This window comes from Megachile rotundata, chromosome 4 (assembly GCF_050947335.1).
Source record: "Megachile rotundata isolate GNS110a chromosome 4, iyMegRotu1, whole genome shotgun sequence".
NCBI lineage: Eukaryota > Metazoa > Arthropoda > Insecta > Hymenoptera > Megachilidae > Megachile > Megachile rotundata.
In genome coordinates, this window is record NC_134986.1 from 21,559,734 (window position 1) to 21,581,217 (window position 21,484).

General features: G+C 39.0%; 3 protein-coding genes and 1 long non-coding RNA gene across 7 annotated transcripts; 2 read left to right on the plus strand and 2 right to left on the minus strand.

Annotated features, from left to right (window-relative positions):
- The first annotated feature begins 273 nt into the window (after positions 1-273).
- Positions 274-3,037, plus strand: Mettl14 (methyltransferase like 14). Its single transcript, XM_076530918.1, has 5 exons — positions 274-897; positions 978-1,154; positions 1,216-1,533; positions 1,644-2,026; positions 2,095-3,037. Exons 1-5 carry the CDS (start codon positions 841-843, stop codon positions 2,330-2,332), a joined length of 1,173 nt encoding a protein of 390 aa, XP_076387033.1. The 5' UTR covers positions 274-840; the 3' UTR covers positions 2,333-3,037.
- Positions 2,407-15,951, minus strand: Pten (phosphatase and tensin-like protein). 4 transcript variants are annotated; one of them, XM_012296895.2, is made up of 11 exons: positions 15,791-15,951; positions 13,595-13,730; positions 13,306-13,522; positions 13,069-13,198; positions 12,726-13,004; positions 12,474-12,619; positions 12,220-12,383; positions 11,851-12,132; positions 11,552-11,747; positions 4,138-4,239; positions 2,407-3,977 (listed from the first exon to the last, which is right to left on the minus strand). In XM_012296895.2, exons 1-11 carry the CDS (start codon positions 15,949-15,951, stop codon positions 3,958-3,960), a joined length of 1,833 nt encoding a protein of 610 aa, XP_012152285.2. In that variant the 3' UTR covers positions 2,407-3,957. The 4 variants fall into 4 exon arrangements, with proteins under 4 accessions (XP_012152285.2, XP_076387008.1, XP_003708160.3 ...); XM_076530893.1 differs by lacking the exons at positions 2,407-3,977; positions 4,138-4,239 and adding an exon at positions 4,246-6,716; XM_003708112.3 differs by lacking the exons at positions 2,407-3,977; positions 4,138-4,239 and having other exon boundaries at positions 10,706-11,747.
- Positions 6,716-10,142, plus strand: LOC143264304 (uncharacterized). Its single transcript, XR_013037923.1, has 2 exons — positions 6,716-7,889; positions 7,969-10,142. It is a non-coding gene; the product is annotated as an uncharacterized LOC143264304 (long non-coding RNA).
- On the minus strand, positions 13,595-19,896 carry LOC100882974 (no mitochondrial derivative). Its single transcript, XM_003708111.3, has 7 exons — positions 19,549-19,896; positions 19,175-19,417; positions 18,851-19,052; positions 18,543-18,739; positions 18,285-18,463; positions 14,630-18,202; positions 13,595-14,109 (listed from the first exon to the last, which is right to left on the minus strand). Exons 1-6 carry the CDS (start codon positions 19,702-19,704, stop codon positions 18,055-18,057), a joined length of 1,125 nt encoding a protein of 374 aa, XP_003708159.1. The 5' UTR covers positions 19,705-19,896; the 3' UTR covers positions 13,595-14,109; positions 14,630-18,054.
- Positions 19,897-21,484: the final 1,588 nt, after the last annotated feature.

Below are 21,484 nucleotides of genomic sequence, written 5' to 3' on the forward strand. Positions count from 1 at the left end.
CGTTTCTATTCGATAGATACGCGCGATCGTTAAACGAGCGGTGGTCGATCGAGTCGGTCGTTTCGCACGGACAAGATCGCGCGACGATCAGGCCCCGCGCCTCGATCGATTTAAAAGTCGACTGACGAACGGTCCATCGATCGAGACACGCTTGGCGGGTTGCCGCCGTTCGCCCGTACCCGTCTCTCGTCGCAAGCTTAAACACCCTTATCGGCTTCATTTTATTTCGATTTCCACTCTTTTTTTTCCTTTCAAGCTCCCCCCGTAACTTTCGCTCTCGATCTGCCTTTCTAACCGAGCGTCTATCCGCTTTACCCTCCGCGTCTCTTTCTTCCTTCGCTCCAGCCAAAAAACGAACGAAAAATGCGCGCACGTTATCGCGCGCGTATTTTCGCAGCCCCGTGCCGACGGAGGATTCGAACGCGATTCCGATAACAAGCAAAAGCAAGTGTTCGTAACGATCTTTGGGAAACGTTCGCCTCGACGCGCTTCGAGTTAAAGGCGCTCGCGGTAGTTGGACGGATTGCCGCGAGAGGGCAACGCATCGGCGCCCGTGGCGCCGACCAGAAAAATATCCTACTTGTCGCGTCGCGCGTTTTAACGTCGTCGCGAAACCTCCGATCGAGAATCGTCGAACATGAAAATCCGCGAATCAACGGATATCGACACCGGTGAATTTTCTCGCGAACGCGTGTGCTTTTAGAATTGAATTTACAGAAAAAAAAAAAAAAAAAAAAAAGACAGTGACCGCGCCGACGTAGCGCGATCGCCGTAACGAGCTTGACAAACGTCCACGAACACTGAACGATTCGTTCCGAGGAACGGTCGAATCGTCGAAAAATGCTTCAAACGTTACGAGAACGTTCCCAAAAGCGAAAAAAGTTGCTCGCACAAACGGTGAGGCGGAACTTTGAACCGCTCAAGATAGCCGATTTGAGGTTATGACAGGTAATACGGATCGTTTTTCTGTCTAGTAGCTAGGCGTTTCGAGCGTGGACGAGCTGCGACAAATTCTGGGCACCGACGTCGATGACGCGCAAAGGAAACGAGTGAAATCGATACCGGAGAGGTCGGAAAATGGCGCGAAAGACGCGAAAAACGACGCGGTCCCGACCGACGAGATCGTTTACAAAGACTCGTCGACGTTCCTGAAGGTAGGTTGACCGGTTCGCGCGACCCACTCTCGTTATTCGTCGCTTCGCGTATTTTTTAAAGGGAACTCAGTCGTCGAATCCGCACAACGATTACTGTCAACATTTCATCGACACGGGTCAACGACCGCAAAATTTCATCAGAGACGTGGGTTTGGCGGACAGATTCGAGGAATATCCGAAACTACGAGAACTGATCAAACTGAAGGACGACTTGATAGCGGAAACCGCCACGCCTCCCATGTATCTAAAGACGGACTTGCTCGCGTACAATTTGAAAGATTTGAACTGCAAGTTTGACGTTATACTGATAGAGCCTCCGTTGGAGGAGTATCAACGAACCTGCGGCGCCACGAACGTTCAGCTCTGGAATTGGGATCAGGTAAGTACCGAGAGGAAAATTCTCGCGAGAAGAAACGAGTCCCGAAGATAATAAAGCGAGACGAGCGACTCGGGTGGTTCGCAACGCGCGTATTAAAAACAACTTCGTAGATAATGGAATTAGATATCGGCGAAGTGGCAGCCAATCGAAGCTTCGTGTTTCTCTGGTGCGGCAGCAGCGACGGATTGGACATGGGTCGGTTTTGTCTTCGCAAATGGGGCTTTAGACGGTGCGAGGACATTTGTTGGATTCGTACCAACATCAACAATCCGGGACACAGCAAAAATCTGGACAGTAAAGCGGTTCTTCAGAGAACCAAGGAACACTGTTTGATGGGAATCAAAGGGACGGTTAGGCGATCGACGGACGGCGATTTCATTCACGCGAACGTCGATATCGATCTGATCATATCGGAGGAGCCCGAGTACGGTTCGATAGAGAAACCCGTCGAGATATTCCACATAATCGAGCATTTCTGTCTCGGCAGACGACGGTAAGGAAGAAGGCGAGAGTATACCCGCTAGAAACGACGACCTACCTTTCGTTGCGTTTTCTTCTCAGGTTGCACTTGTTCGGTCGCGACGGTACCATTCGACCTGGCTGGCTCACCGTTGGACCCGAATTAACCAACACCAACTTCAACGCGGACCTTTATACCGGTTACTTCGCCAATGGTCAGATCACCACCGGCTGCACCGAACGCATCGAAGCGCTCAGACCAAAGTCTCCGCCGCCGAAGGGAAAAGTTGCCGGTCGTGGTAGAGGCGGTTTCAATCGTGGACGAGGCAGAGGAAGGTAAAGTTCGTCGAGTATCGGCGAACGACCAGAGAACGCGATGCGACCAAAGCCCGATACAGATTTCCTCCAGAGAAATAGAGTAGACTTGTACCTCTGTATTGTACGGTATTTCCATTTTTACAAATTGTAACGTAGCGAACCGACGTCGTTTCGTCCGAGCGTTTCGATCGAATATCGAAACTATAGCTTCCGTGAACGATCGTGGCGCTCTAACTCTCTCGCGATTCTACGATTTATATCGTTCTTTAGCTTCGTTTAGTTTCCTTTCATAGTTTTATTTACTTTTCGTCCGACTTTGCGTGCCGTGTGTGAAGTTCGCGAAGCGAGACGAGACGCGCTACGATCGTTCGAAATAAACCGATCGTTCAGGAGATTGCTAAGAACGCGCGACGGGACGCCTTCGGGTCGCCCGCCAAATATTTTTTACTCCGATCGATTTGCCTTTGTCGCGTTAACGATTAACGATTAACGATTAACGATTAACGGTAACGACGTTCGAGAGATCGATGGAACAGTTTTGTACAATACTTGTCAACTTTCGACTAATTGCTTAATAACGATTATATAAAATATCTTAAGTATACGTACTCTTAAAGAAGCAAGCGCAATTATTTCGAAACGTTTGAGATCCGATCGTGTTACTTTTGTACTTTGTGTTTCGAGAAAGTGTTCGCATATTTCTATAAATACATCTTACAATAATTAACCGCATCTATAATTTCTATCCGACAACGCGCGGAAAGTTTGAAACTTGTTGGCCCCGGTTCGGCTTCCGGTAACTCGTGCGTCTTCTCGTTACTTCGATCGCGGATTCCCCAAACATTTTTCCAACGCGAATTTTCCTTCTCCTCTTTCTTCTTACTATTTTTTTCTATCTTTTCTTTCTCTATTCGCGATAGTTAGCGCTAATCGGCGATTACAACGAAGCGCGACGGTAACCGCGTTCACCGTCCGTATCGTACCGGGCAAACGAATTCGTTCCGCGACGAGAAAGACCTCTTAACGATAGGCGTACACGCGCGGAAACAACGACGAGAAAAGAAGAGTCGTTTCGATGTCCGAACGCGCAGCGATTCGGACAGCGCGGACAAACGAACGATACGAGATACGAATTCAACGTTTAAAATCGATATTGCTCGATAAGGATAAAAAAAAAAAACTATGTCGTCCCACGCGATAAAAAGCTTCGGTAAGAAAATATAAAATACCGCGTCCCGATAAATTAAAATCGAAAAGAAGATCACCCGGCAAGGTTCGTCGAGCACACGTCGAAACGCGTTCAAGAATCGTTCGTTTTGTTTCTGCGATTTCGTCTTTCGACGAAAAATAACGTGGTCGCGTATACGACGAAAGGCGATAAAAGTATAGCGAACGATAAAAATATCCGAGTTCGAGGAGGGCAGAAAGTAAGGGAAGCGAACAAGAGAAAAAGATGAAGGAAACGCGAAGGGCGCGGCGCAACGGCTAAAGGGAATAAGGATACGCGTCGCGTGTGGCGATGAACTGGCAGGCATAGACAGAGTTGCTCGTGATCGAGCGATGCGTTGCAGTCAGGCGGGAGCGTTCTTGAGAAGAGAGCTTAGCTCGGATCGATCCTCGCTCGTCGTACCAGTCTAGTTTTCAAAGTCACAAATACGTCGACTCCCCTGTAAGCAGAGTCAGCGTCAGTCACGTAAACATTTCATCGGCGCGCGTTCATTACAGCGAAACAAATGTATAAAGAGCAACAGAAGAAAGAAGAAAGAAGAAAAATGAAAGGAAAAAGAAAATAATCGTCTGCGACGAATCCACGAAAGAGATGCATACCTGTGATAATAAATTTAAATTGCTGCGATTGCGATTGCGTTTGCGACTGCGACTGACACTGTTCTTGCCGTTCCATCTTTTGTACTCTATACACGGTGTTTCCTAGCGTATTTCGTTGGAACAAACAAAAGAATCATCGTTAAAGCGAAAAGAAAATGGAACGGAGAAACATAGAAAGGTGAAAATTAATCGATATGGAGGAAAAAAGGACGGCGAACGAGTTTGGAGAGGACAAAATTCTGACGGTTACGCCTGTTCGTTCATGTACAGTATAACGATATCACCGAGAAAATAACGCATCTTATTTATATATTTGAACATTCCGCATTGAATCATATAAAAGTTCATTTTAATAGGTGTCGCTTATAAAACGGTATTCGTGGGCTTCGTACGAGAAAAAATACGTTCGAGAAGCGCGTACGTCGCGGCGCCGAATAACGACATATCGTACACGCGTGTGCAGCAACCGTTGTTGCATCGACCAGTAAAAAAATGATAACGTATTTAGTAAATTTATCCTCTTCTTTCCTCGCCCGTTACTTCTCAACGGGTGAAATATCGAGACATCCTAACAGTTGTCCGGCGATTCAACCGTACGAGCGATTTTAATAGTTTCGAGGGAGGTAAATTTACTAATCCGTTCGACGTAACCGAAAATTCGTTATTTCGACTCGACGCGAGTAAAGTTTCGTTCGCTTTCTTCCACCTTTCCTCGCTCGCTCTCTCTCTCTCTCTCTCTCTTCCTTTCTCTTTCTCCCGTTCTTCGGTCAGACCTCGTTTCGACGACGAGACGCAAGAACGCGTTAACAATGATTTTCTTTTTTCGAGGTAAACGCGAATCCGCGCACGCGATCATTTCGTCTGTTCGTCGGTTATCGAACGACCACGCGTATTCTGGACAATCTTTTCGGAATTTTCACCGACTCGTGGAAGTATTCGAAAGATACGAAACGCGAAGCGTCAAACGGTATTCGAATCGTTGTTTTTCCTTCGTTTCTTGAGGCAAAGAAAGAAAGAAAGAGAGGGGGTAGGGGAGACAGAAGGAAACGCGGATGAAATCGAGTTATCACGATGTAGAAATTACGCGTTAAAAAAGGACGGCGTCAGAAACCATACTGTTTTTTCTACTTCTCCAACCCCTACACAGCTCCACCGTCACAGTCTCTACATTATTTCGACGCTTTTCATCCGAAAAGAACCTCTAGGAAAAAATATACTTGTACGAATATCGAGCAATTCGACTAACAGATTAATTTGCGCCGACGTATTTACGAAATTGTCGCTGAAGATACGAGCGCAAAGTGAAACGTTTCTTCGAAATCCAACCCGTAGTTCACCGCTTTGCTTTTCGAATCGAGTTCGCGGAAGAAAACGCGCGCAGAGTATCGCGACGAGATCGACCGCGCGCGAGTCGAATCGTACGGAATCGACGACTCTCTTTTTCTTCGTCACGTTTTATGGTTTTTCATCGAATTTCCTCGAGTAAACGATCCTTTGGGAATCGTACGCGTTGCGAAAAAGCGTGTCGATTTTCATAGAAAAATATATCTAAAGCTACGCGGCGATTCGTGTTCGACGAATCGTTCGTGCATCGTCTCGATCGTTGAAAAAGAAATTGAACGCAAAGTTAAACGATAAATGTCACCGGTTATCGAACGAAGGATAAGTAGCGAAATTCTCATTCTCCTTCTAAACGGCGTCTCGTATTATCATCGTCGTTACCAATATCGTTATCGCTATAATTATTATCGTTACAGTTATCCTTTCTTGCCATTTCTGTCCTTGTCGCTGACGCTGTTTTATCTTCTCGTTATATTTCTTCTTTCCGTCGCTCCTCCTCCGCTTCCGCCTCCTCCTCTTGCTGATCCTCCTCCTCTTCTTACTGTTATTGACTTATAATTTATTAACGTTACGAAAATAGTCTTGCCATTTCTTACAGCATTATTTCATCTGGATCCGTAATGTATGCAAGCGCATCACCCTCGTCAGCTCACGGAGCAACGCGAACATTCCTTCGAAGCATCGGTCAGCGTTTACGAACTCGACTAAACTTTCGCGTTGTTAGGAAAAGACCCACCGATCGACGCGACGAGAAAGGACGTACGCGATTCGCGTGGTTAATCGCGTGGTTAATCGCGTGGTTAACGAAGCCGAGCGTTTTATCGCGGTCGAACGTACGGTGCCGTGCCGTGCTGTTAAGAAAATTTACAAGCTCGTCGATGATGAGTATATAAAAACATTGTCTATGAAAAATATCGATTCTGCTAACACTATGGGACGCAAATTTTCATAAAAGAAGCGCGAAACTTTTCGATATATCCCGACACGATCGGTCGAACGGAAGAAAAGGGTAGTCGTCGAAAAAGGAAGCTAATCGAATAAGAGAGCGCAGCACTCGCGAGGAAGAGAAGAGAAACGCATGGATCATCGAACGGGATAAGAAAGATAGTCGAGTTTGTAACGTTCGTAGGAAGGAGCGATGTACAGGGACGATCGCGATCGGCGATGCGCTCACAAAACATCTATCATTCCTCCGTCCGAGAGAAGGCGGTATCGGCCAACGCGCTGGTCCATGTCCACTAAGGGGGTGAACAGACACACAGAGACGCAATCAGTCAATAATCGTGCGTGCAAAATACCTATTTACGTGTACGTATACATATGTACTTATATACACGGGACAATTAACGGGTATATACGCGTACGGAGGTGCGCGCGCGCGTGCGTGTATGTCGTGTGTGCGTGTGTATGTGCTTCAACTTTCCAACTAAAGAGGATGCTACGATAAAGGGAAAACCGGGGGGGGCTTCGTCTAAACACGTTTTCCTTCCCTTTCTTCTTCTTCTTTCTCCTCTTCTTCTACTTCTTCTTTTTCCTCTTCCTCCTCTCCTACGTTTACCACGTTTTCTTACTTCCTTTTAACGCTTAAACGGCTCATACCACGCGAAATTATCTTTACGCTTTCTCCAATCGAGTTCGAAATGTCTCGTTTGTCCAACCGTTTAAGCGTTAACCAAGTACAATTTTGATTAACGATATTCGAAAGTCCGCGAAACGCGTGTTCGTTCGCGAAGACGATTCGACGCTCGTACCCTCGCCGCGTGAAATATTCTTTCGGAGATGAAATAGGTACACGTTACGAGAGGCACCGCGCAAGTACCATTTACGTTCATGCATGCGAAAAAGCAATCGGAAATAACGTCGACTAATCGTATCGTTGTATACCTTAATAGGCAGAAGTAAACGTTTCGAGGAGCGCGACGAATATTTCACACCCACCAACATATTTTCTAAACGGAAAAAGAATAAGCGTGCGAGATAGCGAGTTTCTACGTGGACTCAAATAAAAAGCTATTCTACCGATTATGCGATATACTAACACTTTGACGTGGTTCTTTCGTTGTCTTTCGTTCAATAACATTTTATTCTTTTTATTTAACCTGCATCCGAGCAATAAGCTCCTAATCGTTACGTGAATTAGCTTATTAATTATAAGCGCCAGAAATTTTATCGAATCTCAGATCGTCAAAATGTTAGGTTATCGGGAACGCGTTCCGACCGGATATCGATTTTCGATCGAGCCGAATCAAATTGAAGATAATCGGTCGAAAGCGTTGCAAACGATGTATTCGTTTATTTGCTAAGGAACAGCGGACAGGAAAGAAAGACACAGGTAAACCCTGTAGTAAATCAGCACCAGATACAAGGATATGGAAGTGAACAGTTTACGGATCACGAGAGACTCGGAAGATGTAAGCATAAGATACCAAAAACACACTACTTTCAAAATGTAATGCACGTATAATATTCTCCTTAAAATATTTCTTACAGGAATATGTTTTATAATATACGGGTACATTTAAAAATCGCTAACATTTTATTGGCGGTGATGATGATGATGATGATAATGATAATAGTAATAATAATAATTAATAATAATAATATTAATAATTAATAATAATAATAATAATAATAATAATAATGAGAAGAACAGTAATAATGAAGATGGCGCTGATGATCACGCTTATGGTGATGATAATAATAATAATAATATAGAATAACAATAATAATAATAATAATAGCAATAGCAGTAGAGGTTGAAGATGATAATGATTATATGACGACAACGATGACAGTGCATAATGATGATAATATAATAATAATAATAATAATAATAATAATAATAAATAATTGATAATTAATAATACGAAGAAGAACGAGAATAAGGAGATAACAACGATACGGTTAATAATTATAAATATAATAGTATCACAAAATGGCCGTTACACGATACGAAATAGAGATGCAATGCACGAATTTCACAGAGTTTTCAGACATTACGAATATCCGATTACTACAACATGCAATTGTGTAAAAAAACTAGAATAGAATTAAAACGTGTCAGGGCTTTGATATTCGTTATTTTACGTTTTTGGATGCCTGTTTTATAAACAATTGTCAGATCGTTATAATCTTTGTATTTTCGTCAAACACTCGTTAAAATTAGAAAAGTGAGACAATTTAAAAAGGAACTTATCGATAACCGATAGCTAAGAAAAAAAAAATTAAAAAATCTGAACATCTATTCCCTGTACATGAAAAGTTGCCCAATTATTACCGCGACAAATTTTTACAACGGTATTTACAAAATTACTACGTACGAAGATATTGATCTTCGTTACGCCTAACAACTTTAGCAACATTTATACGAAGTCGATCGTAATTAAGGTTTCTTATTGTTTGGAACTTTGTATCTCTGTCACGCTTCCTCGTCAACAAAATTCTAAATAATAATAATAATAACAATCACACTAGACGCGATAAACTATTCGTAGTCTTTCTGCTTTGTCGTTACACGCAATCTAAAAGTCTAGGAATTTTCTACGACGATCACGCAATCAAAATTGAACAAATGTATCACACGGTCGAACGCGCGCAGATCATTCAAAGATAACTGAATTTCAATGTTTCGGCAGATAATAATAAATTAATTTATAGGTTCTACCTTCGTTGTAGAATCGAAAACCGCAACGAGAACGCCGTTTAAAGAACTCTCCAAGCCATCAAAGATTAACGAATATACAAAAGAATGAAAAAAAAAAAAGAAAGAAAAAAGAAAAAAAAAATGACGAAATATTCCAGGTTTAAGGTACATTTATTTACCGATGAAACGCGTTTACCGACACGTGCAAATCGAACTGGAGAGGAAAGTCTAGCAACCGAACGCAAAACGAATCTGCGCGTAAACGAAAACGGAAGCGTACAGCTTCCGAGAAAACTATAAAAAAGAAAGAAGAAACTTTGATCGCGTTTGAACGACAGCCTTGAACCGTATCATAATTTACTTATCAATAGTTTGTAGGTACTTAACGATATGCGCGTTTACTTTGTAAAAATATCCACATATTTCCGTAACAAACTAAATTAAGATCGTAGAAATTGTTTAAAACGATAAAAGACGCGGCAGGACCGACGCCGTATCGACCAAGTTTTTCGAATTATCGATCGATGCTGGTTGCAAGCTATTTAACTTGTTCAAATTATCACGACATTATCGTAACGTGTATTTTCAGCCCGATAAAGGATACTTTAATCGATACGCGAGCAACGATCCAACAATTACGGAAAAGAAGAAGCGAACACGCGCAAAATATCAGTTTTAAGACCGCTCCTTTAAAACTGAATTTTACGGTATCGTTCCATTCGTTTCCACCCACGTTCGATATCAATTTTACACATTTAACAAATAGATGACGAACATATGAAAAATAATAACAACAACGTACGACTTTGTAACGAATTTTCACGCGTATCATCGCCTTCTATCGGAGAAAATGAACAATTCGTTTGCGTATTAATGCATCTTCAACGGTTATCTAATGAAATCGTGATAATTTACTTTATGGGATACGCGATAGCTTAGTTGAAATTAAATACACCTTGACATCTGTAGAAAAAAATCGTGCTTACTACATATCAAGGAATAAACGTTTAGAAAAATTGCACAGCCTGTTAACATTTAACATATTCCTATTTACGAATATCGAGAGAATGAAATATTTTTTTCTGTACACGCGTAAACATATTATCGTACAAGCATTCTAACGCCGCTACTAACGCGTCCACTCGAACATATACGAATATAGTTTCCGTTACTTCAAAGAACGTGTACGATCACAGGATCTAAGGCAATCGGTATACGCTTAACTCGTCCCTTCTCTCCTTAATGCCACAAACAAAGAATATACTTGTACAACGAGCAGAAACATAACGTAAAAACTGATGCGAATATAATAAATTGTCGCGTTTCTTGTCCTCGTATTTCACGTACTGGTCAATGAACCTTTACAAATCGGTTCCGTTACACCATTTTAAAATAAATACTAGTCTCGTACATGGTACACCGTTACGCAGTCGTTTGAAAATTCTCTTGCTCGACGTTAAATTCACCTACTACGACGATTAATAATAATAATAATAATAATAATAATAATAATAATAATATTAATAATAATAATGATGGTTATGGTGAGGATGATGACGATGACGATGATGTTAATAATAATAATAATAATAATAATAATAATAACAATAATAAACAGTCACCGAGACAAAATACTCGAAACAGTCGAACGAAAATGTATAGAACGTACAGAAGAAACGTAATATAGATACGCGTTTCCTAATCGCTTTTAAATAAAAATCATAAATGATCGAATACTGGAACATCGTATTTTACAAAATGGTGCACGCTACGAGAGGAAAAAAGAACAGGAAACACGACACTCCGCTCTGCAATTTCTTTCGTTCGAAAATTCCAATGGAATCTTACATGTAATGTCTGTAACTTCCGTTTTTCAAAAATCGATCTGATCTTCCCGATTAATAGAACTAACATCGAAATTAAAAGCGATCCTTCGAAATTCTTCGGGGAAAAATATCGTTCTTTCGAATGTTTTCTTTCAAAATCTATCCCTAGTGCCGATTTTTCAAAATAAACCGATTAATCGTCGAATACGTTATTTAAATATACCAAACGATAAAAATGAAAATCGATGCGTTTCAACTAATCGAATGCTGTGGATTCATGCTGGCATAACAAAGAAAAGCTAATAGTAGAAAACGTTCTCGCGTAAAAGTTGTAAAGCTTGAATGCCAGTTCAGAGAACTCAACTGTTAAGTACAAAATACGATCAAATATATTACGTGTCTAACGTGGCTGAACGTACGAGAGTCGAAGAACGTTTCACATTGCTAGTACTCTGTCGATGACTATTTCTACTTTTATCCCCACGCGAGAGTAAACCCTTTGCAGTTTCTCTGAGACTAGCTCTTTGGTGGATATTAACGTGTGTACGGCTACTGCTGTGTGTAAGAGGATGGTGATTCACCACCAGAGATGCAGAGGACTCACCAGATTCCCCGTCCTCGTCTCCCGTTGTATCTCCGGTCGTGTCGCATTCGCTGCTATCCGCTTCGCTCGACTCGCTAGGGCTCTCTTGTCCTCCCATTCCTATCTGTACACCCGTTTGCATTTCTCCCGTTCTATTCGTCGTCGCTGATACAGTTTGCGCTATATTACCACCCATTTGATGCATAAATAAACTAACCTGAAATATTCGATATATACGCGAATAAAATAACCGTTCGATCGCCGAGGTCAAATGTATTTTAGATGTTGTTAACGATAGAAATTAGAAAATAGAGACTTACCCTGAAATCTGCGCTGTACGCTTTGTGATGTTTGTCCTTGTGCGCGTCGTCTAAACCCCATTTATCTATGCTTAAAACAAGAGTAGGTGGCATGGATCCGAGACTAGCTAGCGACCCAGCTCTGGGTTTCATGTGCGACATAACCATGGGTAATTCCATCGTTGTACCGTCGCAACTCAATGCCCTCGTAGAACGTTCGACCGGTAACTCTCCGTTATCGTTCTCCGACGTTAAGTAATCTCGCACGAAAAACGTATTGAACCAAAAATGAAACAACTTCTCCTGCGTATAAAGCAAAACAATCGCGGTTAATTACGTCGCGATATATCTCGTTAATTCGCTGCTTTACCCTTCAACCAGGACAAATACCTTTCGTTTCATTTTTGGTCTATTAAAGAAATCGACTCGTATATCCCCCGTCAACGCTATACAGTGCTTCAACGGGATGCTAACGTTCTGCATTCCTTTCCGTACTTCCACTATGTCGGAGCTAAATATCTTTTTCTTCGATTCCGATATAATACACTCCAAATCTAAAACGAAAAATAAGAAAAAAAACTGCATATAATCGTATTTTGCATTCGATCCTCTTTCAAAATCTTTCGTTTAGCGATTACTCTTACATCCTTGACCTCCGTGAAAAATGGGTGCTGGATCCAGTTGTATTTTTCGTAATAATAATGTAACTGGTTGATAATTCAATCCTTCTTGCACGAGAGTAGCATAATAATCTACGTACCTCCTCTGAGAAGGTATTGTTACCCCCTTCCTAAACAATGAATAACGTCAGCAAAGAACGACATTTAATCAAAAGTATAACTATCCCTACGAAATCGAATATAATTAATTATATAGTTACTCGTCATTATAATTACCTATCGTGTGTCCTTTTAGTTCCATAGAAGTTAAGGGCTTCTGTGGCAGTGAGAAATTGTTTAATGTGAAGAAGGTAGCAGCAAACCATTACGCCCGTTCGACCTTTACCCGCTTTACAATGGACTACCGCTACGTTCTTTTTATGCTGCGAAAGCCATTCGTGCACGTCCTCGCAGAATGGCTTGATCTGATTCAACATCGGTGGATTATGATCGTCGAACGCGTACGTAGCTACCCTCTGCTTAAACTTCTTAAAATCATAAGATCTTTCGGAACATCTGTAACGCAACGTATCGTTAACGTTATTCTACTATTGTAATTCTTTAGCTTATAAGTACTTACAGATTGTAAATTTTATAGTGATCTTTGTGTTTGGATTCCAACAATCTAACGACGTCGTCTATGTGATTCCTATATACTCCTTCCAACTTCTCTGCTGGAAAACCCATTGCTATCAAATCATCCCTTATATCTGTTATCGATACACCACTATTAAGGAATACATTAACAGAGTTGTTCGCTAAGAAAATTTTTCACCCTACTCGATCTATAAATTTAATAATTACGGCGAAAGGATACATGTGAGATCAAGGTCAAAACCGTCCTCCGTAAATCGTTTACGACGTTTGCTTACGAGCCCCTTAATACGGTTAGTCATCTTCATATTACTGATAGTGTTGGCCATGCTCGGCTGACTAAATTTCAAATTTTCTGCTTCGGCTCCAATGATTTCAGTTTCCTCTTCTTCTTCGTCGTACCTCTCCTCTGTTTCCTGTTTTTCACACAATTTTTTTGTCTAAACAAACAAATTATTCCATTATCTGTTAGCGAAACTTTTGCATCCTCCCTTAAACATAAATCGACGCACCTGTGGCCTATAAGCCGAGACGTCTCGAGAGCCCAGTTCTGGTCCTCTTTGTTCCTCCAGACAAACATGGAGGGGTGTTACCGACGCCGAAATATGCTCTGAGATTTTATTATTCAACCTGCTGCCTGTAGGTCTCCTGCAGGAAAAGCATATACCCATTAATTCCCAGAGCATGTGTCCTTTCTATTATCCAGCTCATGGAGTTTTTTTTAATCTTCTTTTGCTACGGTATACCACGTGATTATAATTCGATAATAAAGTCACTGTTACCATTGCCGGTTCGACATGACTATTAGTACGTAACTTGCACAAACGTAAAATTTGATCAAATTCACGCACAACACGATTTAAAAACAAACATTGTACAAGACTTCCGTGTAATTGTTCGATAACCATAAACTTCTTTTTCCAAGTTCCAAAAACACGAACTAAAAAAACGTGTATCACGATTTTTCAACAAGTTTTTGGCGCAAAGAATGTTGGTAATAAAATGTCAGGATTACCCGTCACCTTTACTACAAAAAATTTATAAAAACCTGAACATGGATCACCGACTACAACTTAGACGACAGATATATATATATATATGTATATATATATATATATATACACATGTATTTTACTCATATTTTTAATAACGAGTATTTAAAAATACGTTTTATACAGGCACTGGCAAGCGATAGAAAAATCACGGATAAAAAGGAAAAAAAAAAATACAAATAAACCTACGTTCCAATTTCAATATAAATGTTAAAACATAAAATCGTTAAGAACATGTTCATGTGAATACTGTAAAATTAATCTTTGTATCGTTCCACTATAAAATCAGAGGTATAAATTGTATTCGAATTTGTACAATTACGATCACCTCTTATATTCTACCATAAATCATATATACACGAAAAAGCAGAAAAGACAAAACGGCGCTTGATACACTAAAGAAAGAAAAAAATAAAATAAAGAAAAAAAAAGAAACGACGATCTTTCGTGATTAACGTTCGTTTGGTTACGAGTTCGTTATCGAAAGAATATTACTCGCAAGAAAACGCCGTGTCGAAGCGTCGACGGAAAAGTTAGGTTAAGCATCATTCGCGATACATCACAGAGGCCACTTAACATCGCGGTACATTTTCATGCCAGTTTCACTAAATACATCGTTCAATTTCTCCTTAATTGAAAGTTCACATATTATTTACGAAGAATTTGCGCGAAATTTTGGAGAAGTCATTCAAGGTACCACTCTCTTCTTGAAAAGTAAAAAACCAATCTTGCTCTTGTATATAACGTAAAATTCGGTCCAATCCTTCCGGAACATGTTCAACCGCGGTCTAGCGGCACTCCCAGTTACGGTGAATTTCTAAGAAATAACGTTAACGTATACAAAAGTTTCCGAAGATCCATCTAATTCGTTAGTCTAGTTTCCTTGCAGCTGACAAGCGATGTTTAATCACCCCAAACAAGGTGTAAACTTTCATTTAAAAGACTTCATTCACAGGAGGATCACGTTTTGATACAACAACTGTGTCATCGTGTCAAAGCAGTAGCGCACAAACTTGATTCACGTTCTGGTACCGAAGATACAGTGGTTTTTAGATATGTAACTTATGCAGATGCATTGAACGCACATATTTATGTGCATACGCTCGCGAGGAACTCGCAAACTTTACGTTACATCCTCGCTTTGCCAACACAGGTAGCACACGCACACATGACACGAACACCCACCACCAATGCTAAGATCAGGCACCGCGGGTGTTGCGGAACGGCCGTCCACGCTACGATCCAACCATCACGATCACGATGGTAGACAAAATATTACGGACAATCGTGCCGGGATCCGATCGTTGCCATCGTACTTTTTTCAAGCGTCCGCTTTCGTATCCTTGTTAAACCATCGGTAGAATAAAACTGATTAAAAGAATAAATAATCAGTTACGATTGATTAGCGGACCGAAGTATTTTCTTGTAATATCCATTTTAAACACAGTTTATGTCTGGTATGAAATCGAAAATCTGCAGCTACCTTTGTCACTAGGAGCGCCATTCACAATGACGCGTTTGATCGCGCCTGATTGCGATTTTTCGTTGCCTGGCTGTGCCTGTTATTTATCCTCGCCTGTTCTCGATGTGCACCGCCGATTTTAAGACCGTAGATTACCGGTCAAAAAAGAAGCAAAGGAAAGGGTAGAAACTCACAGAGACTTTGCGCTCCTAGAAGTTTCATTCCCGGAAACTTTCGTTGCTGTGCGTTGCTCACGGAGATACTCTGTTAGTATTGTTTTCTTTGCGCATGCGCCTTCCATTTTTCCCCATATTTTTCCATCCTTTATTCTTACCAAATATTCGCGCCAAATCATAAAGATTAAAATTTCTATTCTACACGATTAATGTATCATCTTTAACCTTATAATTGAACATTTCTAAGGATTCTTATTTTAATACTCGTTTATTAATCAGACATTTTTTTATTCGAACTGTTTCTTTTTTTTTGTCAAATGAAAATTAACGTACATTAAGGACGAAGTAAAGTCATATCGATGGTTTATATTCAACGCTGTTGAATGATCCTTTGTCCTAGCATTCATACACATTTTATATGACACGTTATATTTCATAACGTACAAGCGATAAACGTTATTTTAAATCTCTTATAGTAGTCGGTAAAATTAGTTACATCTTCGATCGTTGAATTACCGTATTTCTGTATATACAATTGGAAAGCCATGGTTTTCGATAAAACTCGAGTATACATTGTACGTACACGTTATTAAATTTTCTGCACAAATCGATGTATTGAATCTTTAAATTTTACAATTACGCTATTTTTCTCTTGATCTTGTTTTTGAATTGGTTACAAGTGTACAACTAGCGATGACATTCGAAATATTACTTCGTTTACTAATAACAAGTACGAATAGTTATTCAGAAATTTGTACGTACAGATGTAACGATAACATGATACAATTTACATATCGTTAAGGTACATTGAATACTTTTTATGACGCAATCTATTAAAATATATAAAATATCTGCGTATATACGTGAATTTAACTTAGTAAAAATTGACAGGATTACGAATTTCCAGTATAAAATATTTCATCTGTTGATCGGTAAAAAAAAAGATTTTATAAATCATAGCGGCGAAACATAAGTATTGGAAAGTTTTCTTCGAATCAAATCAAATTTATCAAGTTAGATTAAACGAAATTATTACCTCTTACAAGCTTTCGTTAATATCATAAATAGCAGTAAACGTATGTACTCCGTGATCATTGTAATATCAGTCGTTACAAAAATTTTCTTCTGTTCGTGGATAAACGATATAATTTTATAGTATACGCACAACATATTTGTATATTTACATACACATTGCATACGTAAAAGAACTGCTTTACCTCGCAAAAAGCAAGATTCTTCTTTAATAATTCACATTACGATGGACGCTGTGTACCAATGTTGCATTAATGTTGATATTGCTAAATTCGTCAAATTTTTTCTCTTATTCGTAGTTGAGGCACTTAAGCTTAGAGTGCATTTTGGGAATTGGAGAAAAGCAACTAAACGAGAGTCATTATCTACAACTTCCTATATAGAAAGGGTAACGATGACGATTAGTTAATTTGTTTGTAAGTAGAGTTTCGGAAAAAATTTCGAAACCAAAGCGTATTCTGTACAGTGTACAGAAAGAGTGAACATCTACAGCATCAAGTTGCCAAGTTCTTGACGTACACCCGATCCACCATATATTACGTTCATTTGTTCTTAAATATACACTTAATGGCTCTGGTTTTTCAAATTCTATGGTTTTTCGATGGTATATAATCGAAAAAAGTATATTCTCAAAACGAAGAATATACTTTTCAGAATCGAAACGAAATTATAATACAATGTCAAACAGAAATCACCGTAACCGTACATGTACTTCGACACTATGTATCATTCTAATTTAAACAATAAATATATATATCATATATATATCATCAAGATATATATACATCTTCTTTCATATTAGAACGATAGAGTATTATTTTTATTCTAATTATAGTATCTAAAGACCCAAGGAACCCATAACGATATATCTCAGACGCTTGAAATATATCGAATTATGACTTTACATTATGATACTCAACTGAAAGTTCTCAAAACGATGTCGATGTAAATTATAGAATGAATTGTTTATGATTAGTAATTTATCCGATAAATTTAATTTATGAAATATCGATAAGTTTCACTGACAACTTAGTAATTAATACCAATTTGATTCTGATCATCGTAAACAAAAGAATATATCTAATGACTACTCCCAACTCGTGAAACATCAAAAGAATAAATTTTCCTTCAAAGAAACAAACAATTTAAATACATGAAAAAATAAAATTATATAATATTATTATAAAATTGTTTCCCTAATTCTGTTTTTCAAAATAGACTATTAAGTAATACATTATAAATATCTTCTTTTAATCTAAATCTAATTTGGCTGCACTAAGTGTACCCGTATATATTTTAGAGGTTTTCATCTTTTTATACGAGGTAAGAAGATCTTCCATTGTGATAGGTCGCACAGCGTCATGGTATTCTTCATCGTCGGTATTTCCGCTTGCATCTCTATAACAATTTTAAAATAAATTATAAACTGAGTCGCTAAAATGGTTGTTATATTCATTTATAATTAAAACAAAATATTAACTGCGTGTGGGTCCGTAAATAATCTCGAACGCGATATACAGATGCATTCCTACAAAGTTCTTGTAAATCCGATCCCGAGAAACCTTCAGCCATTTTAGCTAACTTTGCAATATCCACATTTTCTGCTATTGGTTCATGTTCTAATATCAATCTTAACACTTGCATTCGTTGTTGTTCGTTCTGAAATGCATTTAGAATAATCGTACATTCTCGAATACTCGTTACTTAAACAACGCGATTGTTTGTACATCTTATTTACCGGTAAGCCAATGTGAAAAGTGGCTGGCATACGCCTAAGAATAGCTTTATCCAAGTCTTGAGGTCTGTTGGTAGCACCCATTACTATGACCGTGCAAGAAGGATCGGTGATTAATCCATCCCAAAGAGACATAAACTGTGCTTTCATCATCGCAGTTGCTTCGTGATCTTGCGAATTACGAGCTCTTAAAAATGAATCTATAGAACAAACGGTACAGAACATTCTAAAATTTGTATCGTTCGCATACATTATGCGACGATTTTTTTTAACTTTTTTTTTTCTCTTTTTTTTCTTTTTTCGTTACAGACCTATTTCGTCGATAAAAATTATGCACGGTTGAAGTTTCACAGCCAACGAGAAAACTGCCGCAGTTAATTTTTGACTTTCGCCATACCATTTATCGGTTAGAATGCTAACATCCAGATTAATAAAGCACGTTTTAGTTTCCTTCGCGGTCGCTTTAGCAATCATCGTTTTCCCACAACCTGGTGGTCCGTGCAACAATACACCCTTGCAACAAAATGCGAGCTCTGAATTAAATGTATTAAATAACAAATATATATATATGTATATATTTATATATATATATATGTATATACATATATATTGATGGTTAACATATGACCACGTACTTTTGGTGCTTGCGTTAATTGAGAATCTTCAAACAATTCTTTTCTTTGTATAGGTAATATAACGGTTTCCTTAAGTTCTTGAATAACGTGTTCAAGGCCAGCAATGTTCTCCCATGAAACTCGGATATCTTGGGGGTCAACTATATGATTAGCTATCATCATTTCATAATCCGTTAACTGATTCATGTCCACTCTCCATAATAAGTTATCGGTCTTGGCCAATTTCCGAAACTGTTCTCGTGCCTATGAAATAAATAACATGTGTCACATTTTTTCCAAAACTGTTAATCAGTAAGGCAATAAGTAAGGTTATTTTCTCAATACATGAACAATGAATTACGTAAGAAAGAATTTAAAAATATTAAATGTGTAACCTTTTTCCTAGCTTTCTTTTTTGCATTGTTCGTAGGATCAAGCTGATTCATAATCCATTTCATACTAAAAAATCCAACAGCAGCGATAAACGATACTCTAGCCACGAGCACGAATACTTCTGATCGTGAATATCCAACCCCATCAGCAACGTTCATCGCTTATTTAAATTTATTACACTTTTGCTAGAATACTATTTTAACCTTTATAATACCAATTCTTTCTTTTAAATCCCGTATGCCAGTTTGAACACCATTTAAAACTTGCAACTCGAAGGTTTCCCGAAAATATAATTGTATACAATGTACTAAGGGATACGCGTATAAGCATGCGTAGATCATGCGCATATTTACACAGCATATATATATATATATATATAAAAAGAAGCATTGTTGTAAAATTGTTAATATAAAATTTCCTACGACGATTATACGCGTTTAGGGAGAAGTCTGGATAGATTGGTACTCATGGAACGTTCACCGCCGTGATCATGAAGCGCGCGAAAACTGAAAAAAATCTGTACTTTTAGGTATGATAATAGATGGCGCTGATATGTAATGACCATAGACATATAGATCTATAGTAGTGACCGACAGCGCAGGCCTACGGAAGCGCCTCTTAGAGATAACTAGATTCAGTTAGGTTAATTAGTTTGAATTCTTATAGTAGTTGGTAAACTGGGCTCATACCAAAGAGAATAGCATCCATCATTCTCATTCTCGTAAAACTGATGTCAAGTCGCATCGCGTGCAATAAAGTCGTGTTGCAAGGTGAACAAAATACCTTACAGATACGTTGTAATAGTTTGAAACCGTGTTCGTATTTTTGATTGATCGTTAGCAAAACTGATTAAAATTAAAAGAATGACAAAGAGCGATTATTTGGGCAGAAACAGAGAGCAATAGTGATTGCAAATGCTGGAAAGTTTCAAGTCTATTTAGAATAGTCTCGTAAATCAGCCGTATCTTAATTCGTACCCAATCGTGATCAGTATCGCGAAACATTTCCTACATCACCCCTCATGCGGATCACTATCTATCAATGATGTGTACATATACATAAGTAAATATAAACACATATATTGATAAGTATTTGGCAGGACGTTTTATCTTGCGATCTTTGCGACAACTGCAAGATTTTATTTCTGTCGTCGATCTGCTTGTTTAACATACATCGATATTAAATAAGAGACGCTTCTACAGATTTCTGTTGGATATTTAAAATTGCGAAAATGACGCGCCGTCTATCGGCTCGGTTGGTCTCGACGGTCACTCCTGTTGTCGACTTTCGTCTCGGTAGAATGCGACACGAAAATGATAAGGGGGACCTAGATTCGAAAATCTAGATCTATGACATAAGAAAGTGTAGTGTAAGTTTCTTTCTTCAATCGAGGACTGTGTACATTCTATTTAGCGTTAGCGTTGCCAATGAGCCGACTTCAACGCGAAAAAGAAGGCATCTATGTTCTCGGTGAAGGAAAAATAAAATTTAAGATTACTGGATTTAAGACTTTATAGCGGGCTAGATTAAACTCTGTGGTGATAGGCAGAGATAGTAAAAGTAAGAACAACTAAAAGGAGAAATAGTTTCTTTATCATTGTGCATAATGCATAATGAAAAGAACAAGGATACGAAATTATTCTATTTATCTTTAACACGGTAAATCGATATTGACTGGCATTTAAAACGCTAAGACGTTGAGAAGAATAGGAAATTTCTGAACGTTATCTTTGGCGGAAAGATTCGAAAATGATTCGAGTAATAATAATAAAAAGGTATCGCGTCGATACCTTTTGATAATTGATAACTGACGGATAGGTTTGAAACGAGGGCTTTGACACGTTGTAGAAGCCGAAGTATGTCACTGACAGGGAATTACTTTGATCCCGTGCGCACCGCGAGTTATGATGGATGACGAATGCGAAACGCGAATGCGAG